General features: G+C 44.6%; 2 protein-coding genes across 2 annotated transcripts; one reads left to right on the forward strand and one right to left on the reverse strand.

The window, feature by feature from the left end:
- Positions 1–382: 382 nt before the first annotated feature.
- ctr9 (CTR9 homolog, Paf1/RNA polymerase II complex component) lies at positions 383–6638 on the forward strand. Its single transcript, XM_003970011.3, has 23 exons — positions 383–545; positions 922–1020; positions 1108–1347; positions 1434–1551; positions 1627–1716; positions 1932–2188; positions 2265–2372; positions 2460–2696; positions 2824–3042; positions 3125–3308; positions 3393–3481; positions 3557–3742; positions 3914–4001; positions 4084–4232; positions 4321–4437; positions 4520–4665; positions 4746–4817; positions 4950–5085; positions 5205–5354; positions 5434–5582; positions 5658–5754; positions 5826–5935; positions 6013–6638. The coding sequence occupies exons 1-23, from the start codon at positions 501–503 to the stop codon at positions 6407–6409; spliced, it is 3483 nt and encodes a 1160-aa protein (XP_003970060.2). The 5' UTR covers positions 383–500; the 3' UTR covers positions 6410–6638.
- A 101-nt stretch (positions 6639–6739) lies between these two features.
- On the reverse strand, positions 6740–13526 carry eif4g2a (eukaryotic translation initiation factor 4, gamma 2a). Its single transcript, XM_029845756.1, has 21 exons — positions 13327–13526; positions 12285–12392; positions 12122–12178; positions 11609–11734; positions 11372–11474; positions 11145–11276; positions 10990–11056; positions 10752–10903; positions 10554–10664; positions 10292–10474; positions 10068–10209; positions 9811–9974; positions 9610–9717; positions 9409–9501; positions 9225–9329; positions 8933–9148; positions 8595–8853; positions 8313–8517; positions 8022–8230; positions 7794–7915; positions 6740–7698 (listed from the first exon to the last, which is right to left on the reverse strand). Exons 4-21 carry the CDS (start codon positions 11674–11676, stop codon positions 7633–7635), a joined length of 2505 nt encoding a protein of 834 aa, XP_029701616.1. The 5' UTR covers positions 11677–11734; positions 12122–12178; positions 12285–12392; positions 13327–13526; the 3' UTR covers positions 6740–7632.
- Between the last annotated feature and the right edge of the window lie 3367 nt (positions 13527–16893).

Below are 16893 nucleotides of genomic sequence, written 5' to 3' on the forward strand. Positions count from 1 at the left end.
AAGCAATCCTGAAGCCTCATCAGCTCTGACTAAAGCAGTCATGACAAAAAAAAGTCCACGTCTGATTGTTTTGGCAAAGTTTTACATTCTTAAACGTAAATATATGAATCACAAACCTTTTTTCATTTTTTATTCAACAGTACAAGAACTTATCATACCAATAAGCGATTTGTGTACTTGCACTACTGGAATTAAAGTGAGACTGTTTGGCAAATCAGAAAAATGTATGTCGTTCACGTTCGCCATACTAAAAAACATATACATATATTTTTGCTCCCCTTGTTATTATCGTAAACATCCGGCCAACGACGATGGTCCCGCCCAGCCAATAATAATGCTCGACGTCATCACGGCCAATCGCGCTCTGTTGCGTCATCACAGGGCGCCTCCTCCGGACAATATTTGTACCCCGGATGCCAGAAGTGGACGCCAAGAGACAAGGATAAAGATATATATATATTTTGTTAATCTGACATTGATTGGATTTCTATTCAGTCAAGATGTCTCGGGGCTCAATTGAGATCCCTTTACGGGACACAGATGAGGTAAACCACGTCTAAAATGCTTTTTCTTTTATTGTGCGTTGTTTTTAATTAACCATACGTCGCTGTTAGCTCTGCATGCTAACTTTATAGCGGCGTGTTTTACATCTAATCGTTAGCTATAGAGAATACAACTTAAACTAAGCCACAATGCAAACATAAGCAATAATTGGAAGAGCAAGAGAACATTAAATAGAGGTGCTACAAATTGTAATCATCGTTTGCAGAAATAAAGTTACAAGAAATGAGGAAAAATCGCATTTGTTTATGTTTTCTTAGCACCACGCTATCTAACTTATCCTGATTTTTCTGTAACTCTCATGCTTAATTTGAGACTAAAATTCGTCATAGTTTTAAGGCCAAATAAACTGTTTTGCAGGTTATTGAGCTTGACTTTGACCAGCTGCCTGAAGGAGATGAAGTTATCAGTATCCTAAAGCAGGAACATACACAGCTGCACATATGGATTGCTTTGGCGGTGAGTCTCTAAAACTATTGGAGAGAATAAACCTGGAGGACATGGCCATCTTTCACTGTTGTCTAAATTTGCTCCGTTTTTTTACAGTTGGAGTATTACAAACAGGGCAAAACTGAGGATTTTGTGAAGCTTTTGGAGGCCGCTCGTATTGATGGAAACCTCGACTACAGAGATCATGAGAAAGACCAGATGACTTGTCTGGACACATTAGCAGCCTACTATGTTCAGCAGGCGCGTAAGGAGAAAAACAAAGATGCCAAGAAAGAACTCATCACACAGGCCACACTGCTCTACACTATGGCCGACAAGATCATCATGTATGATCAGGTGAGAAAAAGCATCTGAGTGTGTAACACTGCTTTCGGATCAGTTATGATCCATTACAAACAATATTATGCTGTTGTCTTGCTCAGAACCATTTATTGGGAAGAGCCTGTTTCTGTCTGCTGGAAGGAGACAAGATGGATCAAGCTGATGCTCAGTTCCACTTTGTCCTTAATCAGTCCACCAATAACATCCCTGCTTTGCTTGGCAAGATACAAAGATACTTTTTAATAGTAATCTTTTCCTCCTAACCATTGTGACTAAAACTCATTCTTTCATCAGGTAAGGCCTGCATCTCCTTCAATAAAAAGGATTACAGAGGTGCTCTGGCTTATTATAAAAAGGCTTTACGGACAAACCCTGGCTGCCCAGGTAAACACCTTAATAGAAACCTTTATTGTGTGTTAAATGAATTAGTGATATTTCGTGATAGCGCAAAACATCCATCAGTTTGACGAAAAAATGGCGTTCGTATACTTGTGTATTTGGATCTCAAAGGCAGTTCGTTCTAAGATGTTATGTTTTAACATCTGAACAGTAACACAGGTCCTTCATACAGTTCTTCTTTGTGTGTGTCTCTGTTGTAGCTGAGGTCAGGTTAGGCATGGGTCACTGCTTTGTCAAGCTCAACAAACTGGAGAAAGCTCGTCTGGCCTTTGGTCGGGCCCTGGAGTTGAATTCAAAGTGTGTCGGGGCTCTTGTTGGTTTGGCTGTTTTGGAGCTTAACAACAAGGAGGCAGATTCCATCAAGAACGGAGTGCAGCTCCTGTCCCGAGCCTACACCATTGACCCCAGTAACCCCATGGTGCTCAACCACCTGGCTAACCATTTCTTTTTCAAAAAGGTACGGCTTTGGGAAATTTAATTGCGATGCACTTTTAACTGATATTCATTCCTGCATATTTTCTGTTGGCAATCAGGATTACAGTAAGGTGCAGCACCTGGCGCTTCACGCTTTCCATAACACAGAGGTTGAAGCCATGCAGGCGGAGAGCTGCTACCAGCTGGCTCGTTCCTTCCATGTGCAGGTGTGATCCTAACTGACCCTGTGACAGTTGCTCTGTGCATTGTGTGCCGTCCTTTCATATCTCTGACACGTCTCTCTTTCTGTTTAGGAGGACTACGACCAAGCGTTCCAGTATTACTACCAGGCCACACAGTTTGCCTCTTCTACATTTGTCTTACCATTCTTTGGTCTGGGACAAATGTATGTGTATCGAAGAGACAAAGAGAATGCGGCACAGTGCTTCGAAAAGGTTTTGAAGGCCTACCCAAACAACTATGAAACAATGAAAATCCTGGGTTCTCTCTACGCAGCATCTGATGATCAGGAAAAGAGAGACATTGCCAAAGTATGTCATTTGAACAAATTATCACAGACATTATGTCTTATTTAAACTTGGCTATGGCTCCTATCAAATACCTGTAGTCATGCTGAATGGTGATATTGGGAGACGCATCATTCTCTTTGATCTATAGGGTCATTTAAAGAAGGTAACAGAACAGTACCCAGATGATGTGGAGGCCTGGATCGAGCTGGCTCAGATCCTGGAGCAGACTGACATCCAAGGAGCACTGTCGGCATATGGCACCGCCACCCGCATCCTGCAGGAGAAGGTGCAGGCTGACGTTCCTCCTGAGATTCTCAACAATCTCGGGGCTCTTCACTTCAGGCTTGGCAACCTCGGAGAGGCAAAGGTAGACGACATTGTGAGCTCCATCCCGCGTGGGCGTCATAAATGGTGTCTCAAGCGTTGGCTGTGTCTTCTCTGCCCCTCAGAAATACTTCCTTGCATCACTGGAGCGCGCCAAAGCTGAAGGGGAACACGATGAGCATTACTACAACGCCATTTCGGTCACCACCTCCTACAATTTGGCCCGTCTGTACGAGGCAATGTGCGAATTCCACGAAGCAGAGAAACTGTACAAAAACATCCTGAGAGAGCATCCCAACTATGTCGACTGTAAGCATGAACACGCAGAAGACGTGGGTCACAAGAAGAGACGATTTTCTGTCTGGCTGATTTCATCCACACTCTGACCCACAGGTTATTTGCGTCTTGGAGCAATGGCTCGTGACAAAGGGAATTTCTACGAAGCTTCTGACTGGTTCAAAGAAGCCCTTCAGATTAATCAGGTACTGTCTTTTCTTATAGCACATACAAAGGCATATTATGTTGTTGTCTGATTTATGCTATTCTGCCTGGCCCAGGATCACCCTGATGCCTGGTCCCTCATAGGCAACCTTCATTTGGCTAAACAGGAGTGGGGGCCTGGTCAGAAGAAATTTGAGCGTATTTTGAAACAGCCGTCCACACAGAATGACACGTACTCCATGTTGGCTTTGGGTAACGTGTGGCTGCAGACTCTGCATCAGCCCACCAGAGACAGAGAAAAGGTAAAGACGGAGACAAGTGCGTCTCCCAAGATCGCTTCATGTGTCCAGCGTGTTTGCTACATCAACGTGTAGTTCGGGTTTTTCCATTTCTCAACCCAAATTCCAAACACTAGTTTCCCAGGAGATATTTTCAAGGCATCCAGTGAATTTGATGTGCATTTCCCTTGGCAGGAAAAGAGACATCAAGATAGAGCTCTGGCCATATACAAACAAGTCCTGCGAAATGACCCCAAGAACCTCTATGCTGCCAATGGCATTGGTTGGTTTTCCTGTTTCCTTCTCCTTCTACATGTGTCACACTGCATAGCAATGAAGTATGAAGTGTAACCAAATGTGTGCAGGTGCTGTTTTGGCCCATAAGGGCTACTACCGGGAGGCTCGGGATGTGTTTGCACAGGTGAGAGAGGCCACGGCTGACATCAGTGACGTCTGGCTCAATCTGGCTCACATCTATGTCGAACAGAAGCAGTACATCAGTGCTGTGCAGATGGTGAGGGCGCACAGTCATCCGGTCTGTGAATATTATGGTCTGTGGCTTCTCCTTTGTCTGTGTTTTTGAGCATTTTTATTCTCTGCAGTATGAGAACTGCCTGAAGAAATTCTACAAATATCAGAACACAGAAGTGCTGCTGTACCTCGCCCGGGCGCTCTTCAAATGCGGCAAACTCCAAGACTGCAAACAGATGCTGCTGAAGGTATCGCTGCATAAAAGTGATGTGTGACTTTGGTGCCAGAATCAGTCCAACCAGGACACGACACTCTTGTGCTTGCGATCAGGCCCGCCACGTGGCTCCCAGCGACACGGTGCTGATGTTTAACGTGGCCCTGGTGCTTCAGCGACTCGCCACACTCGTGCTGAAAGACGAGAAGAGCAACTTGAAGGCGGTACTCAGCGCCGTCAAAGAGCTGGAACTGGCTCACAGGTAGTGCTCATCCTCTCAGCGTGATCCTCCGATTGTTGTGTATCTAACCCTGGAAGTTCATCTCTCCCCTCCTCTCACAGGTACTTCAGCTACCTCAGTAAAGCTGGAGACAAGATGAGGTTTGACCTGGCTCTGGCTGCCTCTGAGGCCAGGTCAGTCTTCCACTGTTTATTTAACCATAAATCTGCTTCAGGATTTGAAAGTAAACCCAGTACAGCGTCTTTTCACCTGTGGTGATGGTGCTACGGTGTGTAATATCAGGGCTGACTGGGCTGTGATTGCAGGCAATGTTCTGATCTGCTGAGTCAGGCTCAGTACCACGTGGCTCGGGCCAGAAAGCAGGATGAAGAGGAGAAGGAGCTCCGAGCCAAACAAGAACAGGAGAGGGATCTGCTGCGTCAGCAGTTGTTAAAGGAACAGGTGCTTGTGAATTCCTCCTTTTTTCCATACGGTCGTAAAAGTAAAATGCAAATGTACTTCCTGTTTTGTTTTTTTTAGTACTAAATAGTTAAAACCTCTCATTTTCATCCCGCCAATAGGAACAAAAGCGCAACAAAGAGCTGGAGGAGCAGAAGAAACTCCTGGAACAGAGAGCCATGTATGTTGAGAAGACCAAGAACCTGCTCAGCTTTGCCGACGTTCCAAAGGAAATGGCGAAAGACAGGAAGAAGGGAAGCAGTGGAGGACGTGTGAGTGTTGGCAGAAATGACCTCAAATGTTGGAGTGAAGGCAAGCGCGGATGATGGCATCTCTCTTTACATCCTTAAGCGTAAGAAAGGAGGCGATATGGACGATTTTGTCAACGACGATTCTGATGAGGACCTGCCGTTGAAGAAGAAAAAGAAGAAGAGTGGCAGTGGTAGTGAGCAAGAGGAGGGTGAGGATGGAGACAGAAAGGCCCGCAAGAAGAAGCGGAGGTGAGTGGGCTGCAGGGGTGTGTTTTGACAGCTGAACAAGGCCCATGAGGTACTCAGAACAAATGTTGACTGCAGACCTACGAAAGGAAGCGGAGATGACAGTGACGAGGAGGGGGGAGCGTCGCAGCCCAAGAAACAACGTAAACCAAAAGAGCGTAAAAGGATTGAAAAGGTGCCTTGGTTTTCCAATACAACATCGTTACAAAAGGTTTTTGGGCCCTAACTCTCTTGTCTTTTTTTTAGTCCAAACCCGAGCGTCTGCCGCAATCTCTTAAAGGAAAAATTAAGTCCAAGGCCATCATTTCCTCCTCTGATTCTTCAGATGAGGATGGACTGAAGATAGCTGAGGATGGGTAAAAACTTTATAGTGAAAACTGCCACTCGAAATGAGAAGTTCTGAAGAAAATCGAGTGATCTTTATCGCTTGCAGGCAACAAAGAGACAGCGGCTCAGATTCTGATGAAGACGGTGTCCACAGAAAGCGCATTGCGTCTGACAGCGAATCCGACACGGGCAGAAACCGCTCGGGCAGCGAGGCGGACAGCCCCCGGCATTCCGAAGGCTCCGGCGCCGACGACTCCGGCAGCGACCGTCCTGTGAAGAAGAGGCGAGTGCAACGCCAGTCCGACTCGGAGCAGTCGGACGCCGAGAGCAAGAAGAGCCGCTCGGGATCTGATGACGAATCCCGGCCCGCGTCACCTGTCCCGGCATCCGAGGGGGGGTCAGACCGAGCATCGGAAGCGGCGTCGGACAATGAGGCCTCCCCACGCCGCTCGGACAACGGCTCGGAACCTGAGCGCTCCAATGAGGACGATGACAGCGACTAGAACTCAAAATCATCCATGTGATGCAGAAAACTCATGTGTTTTGTAAGAGCAGGAATTTCTGTCCCTATAAGCCTAGAAAAAGAGTTTCATTTGATTATTCCTTATATTGCCCATGTGTCGCATGGAAAGGTTAGTTTAAAGACGGTGAACTTAAAGGGGTAAGTGTATTTTCTATTGCTGAGGGTCAGTCGTGACCCAGAAATGTTGATTAAAGAACATTTGTCATAAATGTGGATCCAATTCTTTTGCCTCATATCAGCCTTTAAGATACAAAAACGAGCCTCCTGTTGCAGTTCAGCTGCTGGAAAAACCACCATCGCGCCAGCAAAGATGAGTTTTTCATCACTTTATTCAAAGTTGATCTGCATTTGCACACACCTGCACTTATACAATGTTAAAAATCCAAAGTGTACACGCGCAGAGCACTCTTTAGAAAAGACAACTTTAAAACTTTGACGGATGTAAAAATTCCCCACCCATGACGGTGAACACCTGGAGCCCTGGTAACTACGCTTTGGCTGTCTCAATGTAAAAACCAAGACATTCAAGTACAGTCCGAGATACATTAGAGGTATATTCATATGAAATTAAATTATAAAGGCCACACAGGATCATTCCCAACAGCACAAAGGTTTTGTACAGGCTCTTGATTCTTTGAGTACGGATAACTGAAATGTGCAAACAAAAACAGACGATTACAGATAACAGATCAACTCTGAATGCATTTCCAGACAAACTGGTCTGCGTTGAAGCAGGTAAAAAACAAACAAACTGCAACTAAAGATTGTTCCACAAAAGATAGATGTGATTTTTTACTATTGCAACGACTCATTCTGAGCAAAGTGCATGTAAAACAAAACCGATTAACAAATGCAGAAAAAAAGGCGTCTTTGCATGAACCTTTTTCTCTCCTGTAAACAGTTTAAGTCAACATGGCAGCACTTGGTGAGTTGAGTTGCTGGCATAGTCTCCTGCACAATACTGCTCACTTTTAAAGACAACGGAGGCCAAGATGACAAGAACAAAAGCAGAAATGTATAAATACGCGGTGGAGGCGATGCTGGCATGATTGAGTGAGATGTTTAATAATGGGATTCTATGTAACAGTGGTTAAAATTTTAAAAAGAGGGTTGAGATTAGGGGGGGGGTGGAACACGACAACACAACACAAACTGTTAAAACAAAACATTGCATCTTGATTATATATGGCTTTGGCTGATTTCTCAGTAATCCTCCCCCTCAGACTCCTCCTCCTCTGCAGTCTCCAGCCAGGTCAGCCACTGGTTCACCTGCAGACACGTTACAACCATTAAGAGTTTCATTCTGCTTTTAAGCTGCTGGGATCGTGTGGGTACGACCAACTTGGATTTAGTAAAGACGATACCTGAAATAATGCTTTCCCCTTCCCAGGATATTCTTGGTTGACATCTTCTTTCCATGAAAGGAAGGCCTCTTCTTCAATTATTTCCATGTCATAAAAGTGAACAAAGAATCGCAGCAGCATTCCTGCAAAACGGGAGGAAGCGTTGATCTCCAGCAACAATAAAATTAGTATTTAATCAAATTGGACGCCCACTCAAACCCACGGGACTGAACCTGGCTGTGCACATACCTTTAGGGAAACCCTTGGTGTTGCAGTGGACCTGCAGGGCGTACAGCGCCGCCACTTGCAAGTCAGCGTGGTCGTGCAGGAACTTCTGCATCACCGGCTTCAGAGACAGCAGAAGTTGTTTCTCCTCGTCCAGCTGCTCTTTGGTGGGCGCTGCCAGCTGCTCCTCGTCGCCATCGGGGTTGATCTCGTCCAAAATGAACTGCAGGAAACTGAGAACAAAAGGTGAGAATGTTTGAGTGAAATCCACAGCACAAAGTTAAAAAGAAAAAAAAAAGCTCTTTGCTGGCGTACCTGGTCATGAGGATGTTGACAAACCCTTTGTCAGTGTGGAGCCTCGCAGAGACGTTTTCCTTGATCCACTTGTAGATCGACTGCGGAGAGGTGTCCACTTTGATCTGTTTCAGCAACTCCTTTTCAAGCTTCATGAGTGGGAACAAGAAGCTCAGACCCTTCCCTTCCAGAATCTCCAGCATCTTGTCTGTGTTCTGGTCGATTTCTGCAGGAGAATTCACAGAGTGAGTAGCAGCGAAGACAGACGAGGTCAGATGAACAACAGCGTGGGCCCCGTCCTACCAGGTAGCATCTTCTGCATGTTAATTTTGCTCTGTTGGAAAAGGTCGGAAAGCCAGTCGCGGTCCCGCAGCTTCATCAGCTGCTGCAAGCAGAGCAAGAACATTGGGAAATGTGCACCGTTCTCCAGCTGGTGGGCCAAATCGGCGAGGTTGACCATGTCGGCGATGATGGCGCGCGCTGCAAACTGGGCCAGGTAGGACTTCACCAGCGGGACTTCTTCCTCGACGTTGGGACATTGATCCAAAACACTCAAAACCGCCTGTTGATGAGAGCAGAGTCCTTAGACCCAGACGGTAACAGCTATAGTAGTGATGTGGAACCGGACTCATGAGACCGACCTGCATCAGCTGCTCACTAGTGACGATACCCTCGGTACAGAGCGCGTGGATCAGGACACTTGCGTTTTCCTTGTCCTCATCTGAACGGTCCAGAGAATAGACCACCATCTTGTTCAGCATCTCGGGCAAAAAATGCTTTGGGGGCTTCATCTCCTTTACAGCATTGACGGCTTCATTGATATTCTTGCTGTTGGTGTAATCCACCACCAAAGCTGCCTTCAGAAACAAGAAAAGGTCAGCTAAAATAGGTCAGACACGCGCCATGTTGTTGATAAGGCCCAGGGAAACCTACGGTCATCTTGTGCAACTCTTCTTTTGTAAGAGGCGCCTTCTTACTGGACTTGGCAGGTTTTTCTTGAATTGGAGGAGGAGTGATTTTCAGTCCAAGCTGTGGAGACTAAAGAAAGATGCAAAGTCATTCCATAATCCCTGGGGATTACTAAACAAGCCGATTTACCTCAATAGGAAATAATTACCTGTCCTAATGAAGACCCTTGAGGAGTCAGCATCTGTGCTTTCTGTACTTGGTTTTTGTTCAACAGGAAAGACTGTGCTGGCCTCAAACTTATCTAGAGGGGCAAAGATGGCAAGTCGGGTAAGCAACATGCACATGTTGGTTTTAATGCACTTGAAAGTAAATAAGACTGATTCCTGGGCAGTGATGCAAACGGTTGTACCTCGTCAACATTGACCTTCCCCTTCTTTCCAAATCGTGGAGCCATGTCCTTGGACTGCATCTGCACCAGGTGGTTCTGCTTGTGGTTAAAAACGGGCGAATTCTGTCCCTGTGAGAGAGATTTGTTACGTATAGAGTGAAAACCACATGTCTCCAAACTAAAAGCACTTTAAAAACAGATTAGATGGGGTTTTTAACTTACCTGGTTCTGTTTTACGAAAGGTTTGTTTCCTGAGTCAAACTGAGTCTGGTGTAAATTGCTGCCGTTTACCACATGGTCATTGTAATGTTGGTTTGTGCGGTGGCGTCCCATGGTAGGAGAATAGTGGTCGTGGATAACCCCGGGGCCTGTGCCTATTCCACATCCTAACAAGACAGTAGTGTGAGGGGACACTCGGCCACATCAATTTGTTGGAACCATAAAAAGGGTAGCTCTACGTGTCCAACGGCAAAACGTACCAGGCATTTGTCCAAACATGTCAGCCAGTCCACCGAATGTCTCCCTGTCGAACTTCATTTTTGACTGAAGGAACGAGGTGTTGTCCATGAAGAACTCGTTTCTCATCGCATCATTTTGAGGGGGAATAAAAACGCCCAGATCCTGTGGCAGATGGTCAAGATTATGAGTTCATGTTTGCAGGTGTGCACCGTCGCCGTGCACCGAGGGGACCGAGCAGACTCACCTTCACGGCTTCCTGACGAACTTGGCCGATGGTCTTGGGTCCGCTGTCAACATGCGCTTTGCGGGGAGTCCAGTTGTTCGCTCGCAGCTCCACCGTATTCTGCAGCAGGAAGCGGATCCGGGCCGGCAGCTCCTTGCTGCTTGTTAAGGAGTGCATGCGACCGAAGTATTGATCCATTAAAGACTGGAACGAGAATTCACCCATTAGTAAACTTGTCACCAATGGTGCCAGAATTACTTTTAGTGGGTTTTTGTTGAGTCACCTTGGCCTTGGCATGATCGAGTTTAGGCCCCACCGTTTTCATGATCTGACAGAGGCATTCCAAATCCTCACCCATGTCCTTAAGCTGGACTCTCTTCTTCTTATCCAAAAGCTTATGAAAATACACAATTGGACCATTACAATGCAACAATGGCAGCTAATCCTGATCAAATAAACCAGACTTAAGGTTGACACTTACTGTCTTAATACACTTGTGTAGAATGGATTCATGGATGAGGCCGAGTTTGCCGAGCTCCCCAATAAACTTGATGTTACCCAACATTTTGATCTTTGCAATATTACGTTGCTCCTCTTCCTCAGAGGTGAGGGGAACGTCCTTTTTGTCAAAGACTACAGAGGGAAGAGATTTATAAGTATACCAATACAGGTCAGGACAGTTTGCAACCAGTCGGACATATGAAGCACAATCCTCATACCGTCAACATTTCTGGCACGGTTCTCAAACTCATCTTGAAGCTTGGAAATCAGAAGTCTCCTGAATGTCTGAAAAGGAAAATAATCCATTCAAAGCTCAGCTATAAAAATCTAAATGGAATGAAACGTGATACCAGATTGTCACTTCAAATCTTACGCTGTTCTGTTTCTGTACAGCTTGACTTTCGGTGGACACGTCCTCAAAGTTTGGTACATCCTCTGCCAGGCGTTGACATAGTTGAGAGTATAACTGGCTGTACTTGGGCTCTTCGAGGGCTTTGTCAACAATCTGACAATGAAAAGAAAATTACAATCAAACACAGTTTAATAAAAATTAAGCACACAAGGATGGTTTAAAAAAAAAGAAAAAAAAGAAAGCATTACCAACAAGACGATTCCTTTAAGGACAAGTTTCGTATCCACACCCACATTGAGGAGCTCCAAGCACAGTTTGTCAAACTTCTCGGGAGTCAACTTATTCAGAATGCTAATAAAGCCAAGAAAAAACAAAGAATACAAAAATATTTAGTCAATTTGATACCGTGGCATCTAATATGTAGAACCAAACATAGCAGTGGTCAAGCCTTTAAAGTATATATGTAGAAAAAACCCTTCATTTACCTTCTCACTTTTCTGAAGATTGCATCGTGTTGTCCTTTTTCATTGTAGGAGTTGGCTTCTCGTCTCATGCGGCGAGAAGGTAGCCATCTCTGAACGCTTGTACCTGGGGTTTTCCCCAGGAACTCGCTGCAATAAACAACAAAATATTCTCACACGAACAATTTCTGTAGCAGAAAGTTGATTTGGCCACAAATATTTGACTTCATGTGCAGAATGTGGTTTATTGTCCATCTGACTCCTTCAGAGACGACGAGAGTGTTCTCCGGAGTTATGTTACAGTTTAACCTCACATGCAATCTTAAATATATTCAGAACAATTTGAGTACTGATAAAGTCACCATGATCTGTGCAACACTAATGCCCTGTGTGGGTACATCTTAAAGAAATGTACAGTACCATTAATATACAGAGCTTCACTGGTGGTTTTTTAAAAACCAATATGAATTTAAGTCATACAATACTAAGACGTCTTTAAGTTTCCCCAAAGCACAAGAAAACAGACAAAAGGCTCACCTGTTGCAGACAGTCTTGGGATAGTGCTGAGATGCACCCCCGCCTCCTCCCCCCACACTGTAGCAAAAACAGAGGAATAAAAAAGGTTTTAATAATAAAGCCTAAGCCTACGTGAGAGCTACCGGCAACAGGTGGCAGTAAAACCCAGTTGGCCAATACGTACCTGAAAAGAGAAGGACCCCCTTGCGCAACAACACTCTCCACTTTGGCGGCTTGACAAAGAATATTTGACAAGAAAGATGTTCTGGGAACAGGGCAGGAAGGGAACGACCTGGTGGACAGCCAGATAAACATCATGTTACAGTGAATGGCTTAGGAAACCTCCCGGGCGAACAGTAGAGCATTTGAGCGTCCACACGTGGATGCGAGACCGAGAAAGCGCTAGCTTAGCATCGAGCTAATGCTCGGAGGTTGGCTCATACCGGCGCCGGTGGCGCATCATGGAATCGTGACCTCAATAAAAACACGTCGGCTCCTCGGCACAGTCAGAAGGATCTTATGTGAACAGTCGGAACGGCACAAAACCTGATCCACAGCGCGCAGCACGACCGGGCTCCACAAACCCTGGCGCTATTTTTAGAGATGCAGACACAGAACCTCGGTGTTTTTTAGGGAAATGTGGTCAGCATGTGAGGAGCCAACAGGAATGTGATGGCCACGGGCCATCTGATCCGACTAGTAATCGATTTATCACACGCTCCCCTTGGCCACCGTGTAGTTTCGACACCCAATCCCACGCATCTAATTTACTGATAAAATGTGTTTAAAAGCGGACTTTTATTAGGAAATTGACCCCCATTGGGACGTTCTCGCCTGCTTAAGGTCAAGCAAATGACAATGGTATAGGTTAAGGTGGGGAAAACGACGTTGGATAACCGAAAAGGGGGGAAAAAAACAAATCAGATCAGTTTACTTTGAGAGGTCTTTGTTCAGACACCGGATGTCCACCCGAGGTGTTTCGGAGTTACAGGCCGCCGGGAAGCTCAAGGCTACCTAGCTAAATAGCTCATAAAATAGTTAGTCCTAAATAAATGATCTATGTACCCATTTCAAGATTACACAGGGCGGCTAATGGTCATGTCTAAAGCAGATAAAACCAAAACAAACAATAACGCCACCCTGAATTTACCCTGAATCTGGGCAACAATTAGCAACAGCTAGCATTAGCCGCACATCACACACGGAGAAAAAAAAAAAGGTTTTACCTTCACGAAAGGGACGTCAGCCTAACTGTGGTTGTGGTGGTAATTAAGAAAAATAATAAAGTAAAAAAAACAAAAATTCAAAACAAAAGCGAAGCCTCGTTAGTTTGACAACGGTTTAGGTAACACCTCCGCAGTGAGGCTAGCAGCTAGTTACCGGCTTCTCTGAAGAAAGACTGCTGACTGTTGCGCGACGTCACGCGGAAACCGGCTTTTCTCTCGAGGCGGTGTGAAACGGCCCCGCCCCCCGCGTCACACACGGAAGCCCGGAGAAAGATTTCGCAATCAACAGAACAAACATGACCAGAGGGTGTAGTTTATGATTGATATGGCTCCCCCCTGTAGGTTTTTAAATTGATTTTGTGTTTCTATTAACTGTTAAAAGGGTGCCTTTTAAATTGACTGCATTTTGAATCGCTTTCTTTTAAACGTGGTCAAATATAGAACGGGGGTATCTTCTCATTTCTTTTTAATGCACATTTAAATGATTAGTAAGTCATTGTGTGTTTGAGATATCTGGATCATGGTTGAATACATGGATACGCCTGTTAATGATTCCGTTTTATGTTAATGACTCTTGAACTTTCAAACCCTAATGGAACATTTGCAGTGGATGTTGACATTGAATATGAATGTCTGCTGATCACCTGACCTTTCCTGCAGGGCCATTATAATGCAAGACAACAACGATGATTTACTATCCAGTAAGACAATGACCCCAAACATACAGCAAAAGCTAAAGGGAAGTGGTTAATTGTGCTTAGATGTACCAGCCACACTGAGACATACTAGAAATAAAGCACTCCGAGAGCGCAAATCTCCACAAAATAGCTAATTTTCCCACATATTGCATCCTCTATTTGCACCCCAAAATAAAATCTAATCAGTTATCATATCTTGAGTTTGCATGTCTATATTGTGGCCTTAGCCTTGATGAAAGAATTGTTGATTGAGGCAGCAGATTCTCGGCTATGATTGAGATTAGAGAGTCGAGGCACTTTGAGTGACCTTTTAACAGCCATAGGTGCTGATCTAAGCCCTGTCACCTGTTAGGCTTAGATCAGCACCTATGATCATTGGATAATCAAAAGTCAAATACCCTCTGGAATCCGGAGCGCTGCCAAAATTTGGCTCGGCTAATTATCGGCAATTCGGGGAAATTTAAAATCCATTTGTAATAGTGAGTAGTGAGCTTTTCGTAACTGGATTGTGTCTAGAATTCTGACACCCGATGTTCATTTGACTTGGTAAAATGAGTCACTTCCTCCAACTGCCTGTAAAGGAAAACGGGGCAGGCTGATCTGGGAACTCCTTTTTTCTGGCCCAGTGCCGCCTGCAGACGTCAGCCAGTGAAGACAACAAAACTGTTCTTTACTGACTTGTTCTGCCAAAACATGCCAGTTTCCTGGAAATGTTTATTAAAAAAACTGGCCCACGGAATATCCGTGTAACAACTTAGGCTGATCCCACACTCGGGTTTGAACCTGACAGAGTAGAAAGGTGAATATTTAACGCTGATGCACGCAGCTGTGGGTTCTAATGTAAAAGGAATGTAGCAGCAATCTGACTTTCCTCAAAACCCGTCACAAAGTTCAAAAGTGTGTGTTCAACAGCACAGCGTCTTTTTTGTCAGCATGGGTGTGTTTGATCTGTCTGTGGCAGCTGTTTTAATCCTGTGGGGCATTGAAGGATGACATAAAGCCGGTGTGACAGTAAACTAAACCATTAATTAGACCAGTAAAGTCCGAAAAGGACAGTTTGACTCGTACGCTTCTGAGCTCCAGAATCACTGGATTGTTCTGTTTATGTCGAGCAGTGTTTTGAAATCTTGTGTGGGCCTTTAGTGAGGTGAGGGGGGGTAACAGGGATATCAGGACACATTTTATTTTAGAAAAAAATGTCCCTGTTTTGCTGTTAAATTGAACAAACCAGTGTCAATATTCACACACTTTATGTCAATAATACAACAGAATACAATTCGAATTAAACACAATGTTTAACATGGGATTCTTTAGATTTTCAAATTCTGATTTGTCCATGGCGATGATCACTATGACGACACTGATTCCAGCTGAGGCTGAGGAGCCAAGGTTGTCATGTCAGGGTTTGGAACTGCAGGTTGCTGCACCCAGAGATTACATGAGGCGTCGTGATAAAATGTGAGATTAAATGAGGCGTCGTGATAAAATGTGAGATTAAATATTCCAAATATGAGATTAAATATTCCAAATATTTAATTATAATGACCATTTAATGAAGGCTGATTGGTTTAAGTAGTTTAAAAGTAGTTGTGCACCGAGATAAAGTGGATTAACTCCTGGTGAAATTGTCTTTAAATGAATGAAAAAGGAAATTCTTTTGAATCAGTAGATGGCGCCACTGATCTTCATGTGACTTGTTTTACGTTCTTTTGTAACAATCTAGATCTATCAAAAATCCGGTTCCTAAGGAGTGTGATTCTGCCTTAAAGATAGACATTGCTGTAACTTACAGCAAAACTGTCCAAATTTCTCCTAAAACTTTTTCTTCAAAGTAAAATAGCCAATTACCAGTGGTGGGAGTTCAGTCTGTTGGGGGACTTAACTGAAAGCAGAAGGTTCTGTGTTCAAGCCCAGGTGCAGACAAAACTAAGAAAGGTGTTCTGCTCATAGGGGAAGGTGCCAGAAAACCCTGAGCCCTGCCAATGTACCCTTGAGCCAGGTACCGAACCTGCAAACGCTCATAGGGTCCTGTGATAAACTGGTGACCCATTCAGGGGTGGACTCTGCCCTCACCCATACTGTACGTGCACCCTCCCCGTGACCCCAAAAGGAATAAAGCAGTCAAGAACACGAGACAAGACCAATTAAATTCAATGTATTTATTGTTTAGCACAAAAACTAGGCATCTACGCCTTGGCATTCACACAAATGTTCAGTTATATGGCGGCTAACGTAAACTAATGGCAACTGTTTGCAGCAGACAGCAGCATCTCAATGAAGATACGCATCTGCTGCCTCCTGCCGAGTTATTTGAAGGGGTTAAAAATAACAAAAGAAGATAAGAGCAAAGACTTGAAACTGAAGCAGCTGGGATAAAAAACAGTCTGGAGGATATTAATGTATTGCTGAAGAAATAAATCTATGAATACAAATGGATGGATAGTATTCACGCTCCCCTCTGAGCAAGCAACAGTGGCAGGGAAAAACTGCCTTCAACAGGAAGAAACCGCGAGCAGGACCGGGCTCCTGTGGGCGGAGGAGAAGCCTATATCTGTAAAGTTGTCTGTGTTTTCTGTTTCCTCTCACTGTCAGAAACATGCACATTAGTTTGAGACTCTAAGCTGCAGCTCACAAAATGCAGCCTTCAAAGTCCTGGATTTGAGGAGAAGTTACCTGAACTCACAGCACGCAGAAGCATCACAAATATAGCTTTCAACAGATCTGTTCTCCCAGGATGGGTTCATCTGGGATGCATTTGTTATTTTTACATGGTTTGCAGGCTTGTCATCAGAGATACTTGTCTCTAATTTATCCTCCTCTGAAAGGGTTTGGATTGCGAGGTCCTTGAAAATGTGCATGACCTCATATA

Source organism: Takifugu rubripes, chromosome 13 (assembly GCF_901000725.2).
Source record: "Takifugu rubripes chromosome 13, fTakRub1.2, whole genome shotgun sequence".
Classification (NCBI taxonomy): Eukaryota; Metazoa; Chordata; class Actinopteri; order Tetraodontiformes; family Tetraodontidae; genus Takifugu; species Takifugu rubripes.